This window comes from Siniperca chuatsi, linkage group LG24, assembly GCF_020085105.1.
Source record: "Siniperca chuatsi isolate FFG_IHB_CAS linkage group LG24, ASM2008510v1, whole genome shotgun sequence".
NCBI lineage: Eukaryota > Metazoa > Chordata > Actinopteri > Centrarchiformes > Sinipercidae > Siniperca > Siniperca chuatsi.
In genome coordinates this window covers 13,177,905-13,189,561 of record NC_058065.1, presented here as the reverse complement: position 1 = coordinate 13,189,561, position 11,657 = coordinate 13,177,905, and the positions used below count along the sequence as shown (strand labels likewise).

Below are 11,657 nucleotides of genomic sequence, written 5' to 3'. Positions count from 1 at the left end.
TAATGAACTTTCTGGAGCTGAAACGATTAGTCAATTAATCAATTAGACATTCAACCGAAAATGAATTAGCAACAATTTTGATAATTAATAATTTCTAAGCAATCTGAGCAAAAATGTAAAAACAATTCACTGGTTCCAGCTTCTTAAATGTAAATATTTGCTGGTTTTCTTAGTCTTGTATGACGGGAAACTGAATATCCTTGGGTTTTGGACTGCTAGTCGGACAAAACGAGACATTTGATGGGGTCTGTGAACCTGTGATTAATATTTTTCACTATTAGACTAAACGAGAAAATAATCTGTAGATTCTTCGATAATGAAATTAGTCGTTAGTTGCAGCCCTACAACCTTCAGTGGAAAAAGTAGCATTTCAAAAGTGACAGAAAACAGAGAACATGACCATGTCCTAAAAACAAACTCTTTAAAGCCTTGGTGAGTAACTTCCATTGTTTAAAAGCTTTCCTTTTTGTTATGTGTAACATCACTTTACAGAAAAGTTCGCCCTCCCCAACAAATGTAATCATAAACTCAAAAAGGTAAATCCATGTTTCTGGTTTCATGTCAGTTACTTAAGAACAGAAAAATTGCTGTGATGTATAAAAATCTCTTTTACACCTTTATTTGGGCTCCCAATACACAAATCAAGGATATGTTCATCAATACAGTCTGCTTTAGATCTCATGATACACTGAATGAAGGAAGGTTTGGACTGATGCAATACAGTTTTAAATCTGAACTACAGTCCTATATACACAATCTTATTTTAGAGATCTGTATTTTCTGATAGTTAATAACATTTATCATACTGAATAGCGATTGACGAGGTACAATCACAAGGCCGTTTTGCAATTTTAGCCGATATATCTTAAATGCACTTTCACAGCAGATGTAACGTAAACTTCATTTGTAGATCTATAATGAGTCTGCACATTAAGTTCAGGTGCGGCCTTGGAAGTCCCAATAGACAGCAAATGGAGTCGGCCTCACATTTGTATTGTTTTCTGGAACTATTGATGCACTCTTTGAAAAATAAGCAGACCATGTTTCCTAAGACAGATACCAAAGTTCTGCCCTCTTCGTCAGCAAATGGACGAGGTGATACATCTCCACAGATACAGGTAATAAACCCAAACAGAGGAAGATTCGTTCTTATATCAAAAAAGTTCAAGACCTGAGATTTTCAGTGGAACAAAATGTCTTAACATACAAAAAAAAAAACTGTCTGTAAAACTGTCACGATGGCTGCGAACACTAGCTATGTCTTCCCTTTTGTGACTGAAAACATGCACATTAAAATCATGTCAGCTTGCGTTAAAAAGAACGTTTAAAATCATTTTTCCAGCTGCATTCTTAAAACTTCATGGTGTTTTTTTTTCGTTGCAAGCTAGTAGTACACAGCTCTATGCATATAATTTTACATTTTTGACAGCTAAACGAGAATCATCAATAATCAGTGTGTAGACACGACTGAGGGCGATGCAGAATTCTGATAACTTAAGACAAATAAAATCATTTTTAAAAATTCTATTAAACATGGTAATACCTTCTTCTAGACAACACTGTGGACTCTTCGAGGGTTACAAGTTCATTCCTTGGGCACTTAGTAAAGAGTCTAGCATGTCAAAAGTGTCTTTGTAGTCAGTGTGTTGGCCGTTGGAAGTCAGCATGCCGTTGGTTCCATCGTGGCCATGGTGCTCCATCAGCCTCTGGCTCTCTGACGAGTAGTGGGACGAGCTGAGGCCTCCTTTGGAGCTCCTGCTCTTGGACGAGTGGTGGTGGTTGTGGTTTCCGGCATCAGAGTGAGGCCTCTTACGAGATGAGCCGGAGGAGCTCACGTCGTGGCTGCTGGGAGCTCGTAGGGACAAGGAGGGGTTGTCTATTGTCCCTCTGCTGTTTCCGCTGAGGGAATAAGCGTGCGAGTGGCCGTGTTTCGAGTGACGGTGGCTGCTGTGTTCTTTGTGCTTGTCTTTTCCAGGCAGAGTCCCGCCCTGCTCTGAGCCGTGACGCTCTGATGAAACTTTGATTCTCATCTTGAGCTCCTCGCTAGTGGCGGAGCCGTTCTCGGCGAAAGAAGGAGGCAGCCGAGCCTTTTTAGAGCTGGGCTTATCTCTCCTGCTGTCACCTGACTGGCCGGCCTGCTGCGGCTGAGAGCGTTTCTTGTGGTGGTGCGAGACAGCTGGAGCAGGTGCGTACATGTCTGTGCTCGAATCCTCCTTTATACCGTTCTGCGAGGCCAGCTCCGCCGCATGTTTCTCTCTGTACTTTTCCAGAGTCAAGACTTTCTGTGGCCGTGAAAAAGCTGTGGCGTTTGTACCGAGCTGCTGGTGTTTACTACTAGACCCGCCTGCGGCTTTGTGTTCGTGTTTCACCAGTGTGAAGTCTGAAAGAAGAGGCTCGGAGAACTGGTCGTAGCCGCAGGTCTTTGAATGGTCGTCCAGTGGCTGGTAGGAGGAGAAGGGGGCTGCGATGTTGTTAAGGGAGGGCATGTCTGAGTCTGATGCAGAGGTGGAGGGGAAGAAGGAGTTGGTGACACCAGGAAGGCCGTCTAAGGACGTCCCCTGGAAGGCACTATCCACTGATGAGCCCTCTGTCTTTGGCTTCTTGGCTGCTTGAATGGCCTACAAAACAACACAGAACTCAACATTAGATTCTGACACTTAATTTGTCCTAACGTATACCAGTCATGCTATGTGTCCCTTACTGCCCTCCTATGGTTGTCTGACAGGTATTTATGACATACCCTCCAGTTTCGTATCCTCTTCAGCCTGCTGGGCGTCTTCTCCAGGATCTGAAGGAACTCATGCGTGAGCTCTGAAAACAGTGAAAACAACGTTAGTGATCGCCTCTCCATACTGTAGGCTCATTATACTAGTTGCTGACAGCTTAGGATCATGGCTGAAACTGCAATACACTGATTACATATGATAAGGCAATGTCAGTAGGGGACACCAGGGACAGCTGCTTTGTCTTCCTACCTGCATAATAAAGCCACCTGTTCTACTACCTAAAAATTTAAACAACTGTTGACGTCTTCTCTGTCCTGAAAGGTTCAATCAGGATCTGACAAATAATATTGTTATTGTAAATAATATAAAGAATACGGTCTAGACCTGCTCTATAGGAAAAGTGCAATGCGATAACTTCTGTTATGAATTGGCACTATATAAATCAAATTTAATTGAACAACATGTCAAATGTTGTTCAATTAAACTAACCTACAACCGACCATTATTTTCATTAGCAATTCAAATTCATCTGCCGTTTATTTTCCACAATTAATTGTTTGGTCTATAAAAACAACTAACAGCAACTGCCAAATACCTCCAACAAGTAAGGCAAGTCCTAGGAAGTCAACTCAATGGCAAGAACAAGTCCCAGGCAATAAACAGCTACGCCCTGCCAGTGATCAGATACACTGCGGGAATAATAAGGTGGCCAAAGGAAGAGATACAGACCACAGACGTTGAGACACGAAAGCTCCTCACCATGCGTGGAGGGTTCCATCCCAAATCCAGCACCCTGAGACTGTACGCTAGCCGTAAGGAAGGCAGCCGTGAGTGAGTGTGAGAGCCACTATCCAGGATGAAACATCCAAGATCCACAAGTACGTCAAAGATAAGGCCCCAACAGATGACGTGCTCAGTGAATGTCTCAGGCAATGGGGAACAGAGGAAGACGTGCTGGAGGAAGGACCATCATGAGAGGACAAACCCCTACATGGGATGTACCACCGGAACATAACTGAAGTGGCTGATATCAAGAAATCCTACCAATGGCTAGAGCGGGCTGGATTGAAGGACAGCACAGAGGCACTCATCATGGCTGCACAGGAGCAGGCCCTGAGCACCAGAGCGATAGAGGCCCAGATCTACCACACCAGACAAGACCCAAGATGTAGGCTGTGCAAAGAGGCCCCTGAGACAATCCAGCACATAACTGCAGGGTGTAAGATGCTGGCAGGAAAAGCATACATGGAGCGCCATAACCAAGTAGCTGGCATAGTGTACAGGAACATCTGCACTGAGTATGGACTGGAAACCCCAAGGTCAAAGCGAGAAACACCTCCCAAGGTGGTAGAGAATGACCGAGCCAAGATCCTGTGGGACTTCCAGATCCAGACTGACAGAATGGTAATGGCAATACCAAGTGATGGCAACATCAGGAGAAAGGAACGTGAGAAACTAGAGAAGTACCAAGGGCTCAGAGAAGAGCTGGAGAAGGCCTGGAAGGTGAAGGCAACAGTGGTGCCCGTGGTCATCGGAGCACTCGGGGCAGTGACCCCCAAACTGGAGGAGTGGCTACAGCAGATCCCTGGAAGAACACCAGACATCTCGGTCCAGAAAAGTGCAGTACTATGAACAGGAAAGATACTGCGCAGAACCCTCAAGCTCCCGAGCTCGAAGGATGAGGATGAAGGACGAAGTTTATACACACACACACAATATATTTCCTTAATCCCAACCTGACACCTTTATAAGTCTTGTTTTGTTAGGCCAACAGCCCAAACCCCAAAGATTTTCAGTTTACGATCACAGACAAAAAGGCAGTAGGTAGGTATTCTTGCTTGGAAAATGACAGAAACAATCGATTCATCGTTTCAGCTCTACATCTTTGTTGCCAATTCACAGTTAGCTTTTCGGCTCCCCTCATGGCTGGAAGGAGGCAGCCTTCGGCCCGAAGCTTAAGTACATGAAAAGCCCTCTGCTCCATTTACTCTAATGTAATCCGTCTTTAATACTGATCTGAAGCACTGAGAGTCCAAATTCAGTCCCATTAAGATCCAGTGAAGGGAGTGGCACTTAACTTCATTAGCAGCGAGACAAATTTAAAAACTGCGACATTTCATTTGTAGACTCCTTCAAGTTCAGGATTGGTGTGGTGTGGGGAAAATAACTTTTGAGTTACTGGCAAAGTAAAAAACAGCCCTAGCCTCCCCATCCTCAAAGCGCATCAAGCTTTTTTATGACTGTAAACAACATTTTTATGATATATAGTAATCCATGAATGAAAATGAGAATTATATTTGAAGTCCAAGAGAAGGGTGAACCAGTGACAGAAGCTCTTACCATCCAATAGCTGTAATGTTACGGTGCGGTCCACGTACTCCCACCAGTGTTTGCCATCTGTAGACACGGGGATCTCCCAGTTGGACCACTTACAGGCCAGGTGGATGCAGACACACGCGACGACTGTGGGCCTGTACTGCAGGCAGAAGGTGGTGAGGTGCAAACTGCAGAAAGGAGACAAGAAACAAAAGAGAAAGATACAAACATCAGCTGAGGGGCTTTTATACTAATATACATATTTAATATACATTTTAGACAGTTTATATCAAGGCAACATTAACGTACTATCAAATTAATAGCAAAAGTTTAAAACATTACTAACAATCAAACTCATTATTTTCACATCACATACACACAGCCTTACCTTATAGAACTGGAACATCTAAGAATACCTATGTTTTTTAGGGCATGTTCCTAAATGTTTGAATGAGACATACATAGCCTTATATGATAATATATAAATGTAGATATATTGGATCTGTATTCGGCCATATTTTCAATTGTGTTTTGATTTTAATGTAATGGGGAAATTATAAAACATTTAAAAAAAAAAAAAACAGTGTTTCTCAATCTCTGAAACAATAAGAATAATTTCAGGAAATCTCTACTCATAAACAATCAAATTAAATCAAATCTACATGCTACTTGTATTAGTGTAAAATGAGTGATGACAGCACAAGTGTGTCATCAATGAAACTTCACAACATCAAACATGGGAAGTTTAAGACTGAGAAACACTGATGTTGGTAGCCGAGACAAATGATCAGGCTTTGCGTTTTCTACGGTTAATATTCTCTGCACCCTGAATCCCAAACTACACTGCAAACTGGCTCTTATGTATCGAAACTAAAACATGGGTAGAGCAACACAGCGATCAAAGTCAGCCTGGGCTTAATATATAATAATAATAATAAATAAACATATTTATCAAGCGTCTCAGAATCACTAGGAATCACACTGAAAGTCGGACTGAAAACACTGCTACCTCAGAGTAGGACAGAGTTATTTCTGAAGCTTCCTAACAGCAAGTAGAATCACTGTTTTACAAACCTCAGCCGCAAAACAGAAATTATAATGACGTGTTGTAGTTTTATGTCAGTTGCATTTTCAGGTGTTAGTGTTATAATTCGAAATGCAGAAAATAGCTTTATGTGTAGGCTTTATGTGTATAGGTAAATATAGCTCCCTAAGTTACCTTATTATATATAGGCCTATGGAAAAATATGATGACAAAATGAATACATAGCTTATCCCATAACTGACATGACTTAAATAACTTGATTCAGCTGTGTGACATATCCTCAAATCATTTTATAATGTCTGTAATAGTGCCACATCTTTGATATATTGTGCAGCATTGTACGTTCTGTCTTCCCTTGTATTGTCACCCTCCGCTCCAGCTACAGTCGTCAACATACTGTATTTGTCCTTACAGGTGGGGAAAATGAAGGTACTGCTGTAGCACCCAGTCTTGAAAATACACCGTAACAATATAAACCTATCAAATCTTTGTTTTTTGCCAAAACAGTGTCTTTTAATAACTTAATTATCATCAATTTAGTTATTACATTCACTACACTTTTATATAGACTTCATTCTTTGTGCATAAACTCAAATAAAAAAATAAATCACTGTAAATATCTGTCTACCATCATCTGCTGGGAACATCAATCTCCATATCAAACTAGCAGTCTCTGCAAAACAAGTAAAATACACACCTCAAAAGTCAGTTACTGAAATACACAACATCACAATAATAGCAAAATCAGGAGTTCAGTCATAAAGTCAAAATCGTTGCGTAGCAAATCTTCGATACATATCTGCCACAATATTTCCCATTTAAAAAGACAATGACCCTAAGGTACACATGCATTATACAACTATGTTATATTTCTTAGATGTTCATAAAAACTACAGTTCCACACAGAACAAGCAGTTTGCAGTGTAGTTTGGCGTTTCATTGTTAGCTCTTTTGGGGTGAAAATGTGCAAAAAATTAAAAATTAAAAAAGAACTATAAACTATACTTACCAAAGCACTCTATAAGTTTAAGAATCTTTAGTGGCAATCTATATTCAGGCTACCATTTGAGTTTTTCTTTTAGACATATGCACTCCGTACCAAACAACCTTGAGAGGTAAACAGCACCACTACACTCCACATTGTGCATTCAACCCCTATGTGCCAACACAGTGCCCTTGTACAATACACCGCACAGCGGCCTGGCCGGTACTTCCCCACACTGGGGGTTCCCAGGATCCAGGCACAAACAGGGCGTTGGACACAGGAAGGGGGGCCCTGCAGGACAGGAAGCTATAGTGTGCCATTACAGTGCAATAATGGGAACAGGATAATAACCTGTTGGTAGCCATGAAATAGGAAGTCTGTGCCAAATCCTTGCTTGCTGTAAAAGAAGAAGAAAGTTCATTTAAGAACTGAGTTGATACTTTGAGACAGCATTTTAAAACTGGTATTAATGTAATTTTAAATTATGCAGTACAATGCATATAGCTGTGTGTGTATGTATGTATATATATATATATATATATATATATATATATAAATAAAAAAAGTGTGGTTCAAAAATGGGACCCGCACTAAGAAAATGTGGGAAATTATGGCACAAAATTGAGTTAGTGAGAAAAGCTGAGAAAGAAGGTTATACCTCGCACTAGCTGGGAACACCTCACAACATCTGTATGTGGATGATCAACTGTTATTTCAAAACCTGCAATCAAGATGTTGAATAAAGATCAAGCACTGGTGCAAGCACAATGTCAGCAGCAGAACTCAGTGTGATATTGTAGTTTACATTTGTTAAAAAAGGAACAAACAAAACTAAATATTTGTAACTTAATATAACTTCCTATATACAATGCCAACATGCCCATGTGGTGGTACCTGTGTAATTTTATTGTTTGCACTTATTCCATCCACGGGAATAATGCTGCTAAAAAGGTTGACTGTAGAAGCCAGTAAAGCAATTCAACTCACAGAGCAAAACTAAATACAGTATGTGCAGTAGAGAGGCTTAAATAGCACTCACCCAGCGTTTGCAGCACTACTGTTTCCAGTGCTACAAGCTCTTGTGCCTGCTGCTGGAATGCCTAAAAAAAGATCAATCAATAAACAATTTTAAACCTGCTTCCCAACAACTATATACTGACAATTCAACTTCTAATCAGCATTCCTACAAAATAAAAGCATTACCAGCAGACAAACCTGTAAAGGGTAGTGGAGAACCATCATTTGATTTGAAAAGTACTTTTAGCATTCTGATTTAAAAGCTTAACTGTATGGGCATAATGCAGCCTTTCAATGCAAGGACTTCAAATAAATGGTGAAAAATGTGTCACTTATACAACATCACTCAAGTCTGAATTAACTCAGGTTGATAAAAAAAAGAAAGAGTTTAAACTTGTACATTGTTTCTGTGCTTTGATGGAAGAGGATCACTTTATACACCTGCAAGAAAGGAATAGCCTTTACATCACAGCTTGTACAAAGAAGGCAAAGGAAAAGCAGAGGCTACTAACTGTATGAAACGCCACAACTGTAACATTGCAGCCTGTTGCGATAAGTTTACTATCGAGATTCAAATCACAATGTTACTAAAATATGACATTTTGCCACCCCACTGAGGATACAGATTTGTGGCACAGTCCTATCAACCAAGGGCGAATGCAAGCTGTAACAAAAAAAAAACAAAAACACTTTGAATATAAGTTGACCAAATTATATTTGTCCTTTCTCCCCACAACAAATGATGTCAACATAGTTAATAAGACAGACAAAGCACATGATTACAATAAGCAGATTCTGTATTAGACTTACATTTGACAATGGTCTATACCCAAATCTTAACTGCAACATCATCAGGTAGACTTTATATCTCTATAACTGTAGCAGAGGCTAGTTCACAAACAAAATGCCACAGGAAAGCTGCAGTATAAGGCTGCAACTAACAATTACTTTAACAGTTGATTATTTTACTCTAATGCAGTTCAAGATGTCTTCTCTCCAAAGCGTCACAGCGCCACATTAGGCAGTTTAAGGAGTTACCAACAACTGCGTAAACAGTAGGGCAAATAAGCAAAACAGATAGCGAAAAGTCAAGGTATCATGCAAAACTGACAGTGTCATTATAATTCATAAAAAATGTATGTTCTATAAAACGTGTAGTTTGGCCACATTGTAAAGTCACTCATAACTTTTAACAAAGTGGTGTCCATATAGAGAAGAATATCACACGTCATGTCTACGTTGATATGGAAGCAGTCATTTCATGAAACCCAAAGTCTACTCCTTAGTCACAGTTTACTTACGTTGCTCTTAGTGTCTATGGCAGGCTCTTGTGGGTTAACACAGGCATGGGCTATTTTAATGACATGCTCCAGCTTCCTGGGCTGCTCCTCAACTTTAGCTGCCAGGAACAGCGTAGTCTGGGAAATGATCTATAGAGAAAAATACATTCAGTTTTCATGGTCGGTACCACCAGTAATTATGGTATCAGCCAACACTGCAATGGTACTTACATTTCTATGGAATTTTGTGAAGGAGTGAATCATATAAAACCTGTGCATATATACTATAGCCGTGTTGATAATTAGTTGAGAGCTGGATATACAGTTAAGGCATAATACATGGATAATATAAAATAAACAAACAAATTGACTTTAACAGCTGCAGTGTAGAAACCATGGCACATTAGCATCCAGCTAGCGTTGAGAGGACAGCTAGCAGAACGTGTACCCCGTAAGTTAAAACCAAGCATCAAGTCATTAGCTTCTACTTGTCCATCGGTGTAGTAAGTTAGTCCTTTTGTAACGTAGTATTAGGTTTAAAAATTGCAAGTCCAAACAGCATCAGTAATCACTTATCACTGATATCATTAGACACAAAGCTAACAATAGAATCTGCAGTCTAAAGAGACAAAACAATAGCTAAGCTAGCAAGCAGGCCTCAACACTTTCATGTAGCTAAATATAAACATGCATGTAAGCTGAGTTAAATAGCATATCTCGTCAGAGAGAGCTCTATACGTGATAACGAAAGATTTTAACTGTGTTTCGAGAGTTCCAATATGAAACGTAACAAGCCTTGCTATTCCGGCCCTTCTGTAAGCTAACGCTAACTCAAGCTAACATGTCTGTCGGCCAATTAGCCTTTGCGTTTCAGAAAGGATACACGTTGAGTCTCTGGCCTATATCTTGGATTAAGTTGGCGGCCTGCTGCCGGTAAGAAAGCTCCTTGTCGGCCTCTATTCCGCAGCGTCGAGACGGTGTGTTTTCGAGCTGCTCCCGGGTGAAGAGCCATTTCGTAGAGGGTCCCCGGTGCACCGCCATTACGCTCCCACAGCCAAGCCCGACGGTGTTAGCATCGGGAGGGAGTGGGGCGATGGGGCACCGGAAGGACGAAATGAGCAGCCGAAGCTGATTTAAAACCGGTTATCCATTTTCTGAACAGCGCCTCCAGTGGTCGGTGGTACAAATAACTATTGTTATACCTTATTGATGCTGTGTCGGATAACATTTTTGTCCACAACAAAATACGTTCATTCAGATGTATTAGATAGATGTATTTAGCCCTTTAGCCAGTGGCTACTAACAGCCCCGTCTGTTCCTTTCCTAGTTGATTCATCAAAGAAAATACAGCAGTTAGGGTTGAAATATCCGATAGAGCAAAGACTCTAGAGTGTCAAGACAATATGATAAGAGCTACAGCTGAGATTGTTATTCATTAAAATGTGGCTTTGGATATGGCTTTCAAAATGTCTCATCTTTATTATAATAACATAAAGATTATGATCATTTTTGACCACACGTGGGCTGAGGTAGTGCAAGCATCAAACACCTCCATTGGAGATCAACACGTGTACAATGTGCAACCACATGGTGGAGCATCCTCAGGCCTGCATTACTCTCTTTCTACCACTAAATGGAAGCAGAGACCAAGAACAAAAGTCAAGCTCAGTGAGCGTAAAGTCCCTCTGCCCCAAGTGCTCTAACAAAACAAGATAAATGTGACGTGCAGGTTTATAGGCCTACTGTATAAGAATCTTCTCAAATAGCTACATGTGACCTGCTTAATGTTAAGTGTGGAAACTGTTTATGAAATGTCAAAAGCATTAAGCTTCTGAGGGAGAAAAGTCCCCATGACGAATCAACCTGCTCGCTTGAATTGGTCATAGATACAATATTTCAATAATAATAATTGATAAAATCCCAATTTTGATCTTCGGTAGAGATACATGTTTAGATTGTGTTTAAGTCAAGGGACTCGACACCCTTTAATATGAATATCAAAGGTTGCCTAGTTTTATAAGTCAGTTGCCTAATAGGAATCAGTTGTTTTGAATTGAATGAATTCATGTCTTACTTGTAACATATCAAAGTCTTATTCCCGCTTCCCTTACTGTCTGTGCACACTGACTATGCAACAAGAAACCTTCAGCTAAATGCTCCAGTTCAGCCTTCATACACATTATAACAAGTGTTAGTCAGTGTTTGGTTTATTCAGCGTTTGGCTATATATTTATACACTGTGTGAAATGTGAATTTGTGTTTGTCCTCCCTCCCCCCTTCACATTTCA

General features: G+C 40.5%; 1 protein-coding gene across 8 annotated transcripts; it reads right to left on the bottom strand.

Moving 5' to 3' along the window:
• Window positions 1–603: 603 nt before the first annotated feature.
• Window positions 604–10,503, bottom strand: LOC122872216 (cyclin-T2-like). 8 transcript variants are annotated; one of them, XM_044188140.1, is made up of 9 exons: window positions 10,253–10,501; window positions 9,601–9,682; window positions 9,391–9,519; window positions 8,112–8,172; window positions 7,731–7,793; window positions 7,424–7,469; window positions 5,067–5,230; window positions 2,741–2,811; window positions 604–2,618 (listed from the first exon to the last, which is right to left on the bottom strand). In XM_044188140.1, the coding sequence occupies exons 1-9, from the start codon at window positions 10,408–10,410 to the stop codon at window positions 1,578–1,580; spliced, it is 1,815 nt and encodes a 604-aa protein (XP_044044075.1). In that variant the 5' UTR covers window positions 10,411–10,501; the 3' UTR covers window positions 604–1,577. The 8 variants fall into 8 exon arrangements, 7 of the variants coding, with proteins under 7 accessions (XP_044044075.1, XP_044044076.1, XP_044044078.1 ...); XM_044188141.1 differs by lacking the exons at window positions 9,601–9,682; window positions 10,253–10,501 and adding an exon at window positions 8,490–8,530 and having other exon boundaries at window positions 9,391–9,506; XR_006377052.1 differs by lacking the exons at window positions 604–2,618; window positions 2,741–2,811 and adding an exon at window positions 6,716–6,760 and having other exon boundaries at window positions 5,093–5,230; window positions 7,097–7,469; window positions 10,253–10,503.
• Between the last annotated feature and the right edge of the window lie 1,154 nt (window positions 10,504–11,657).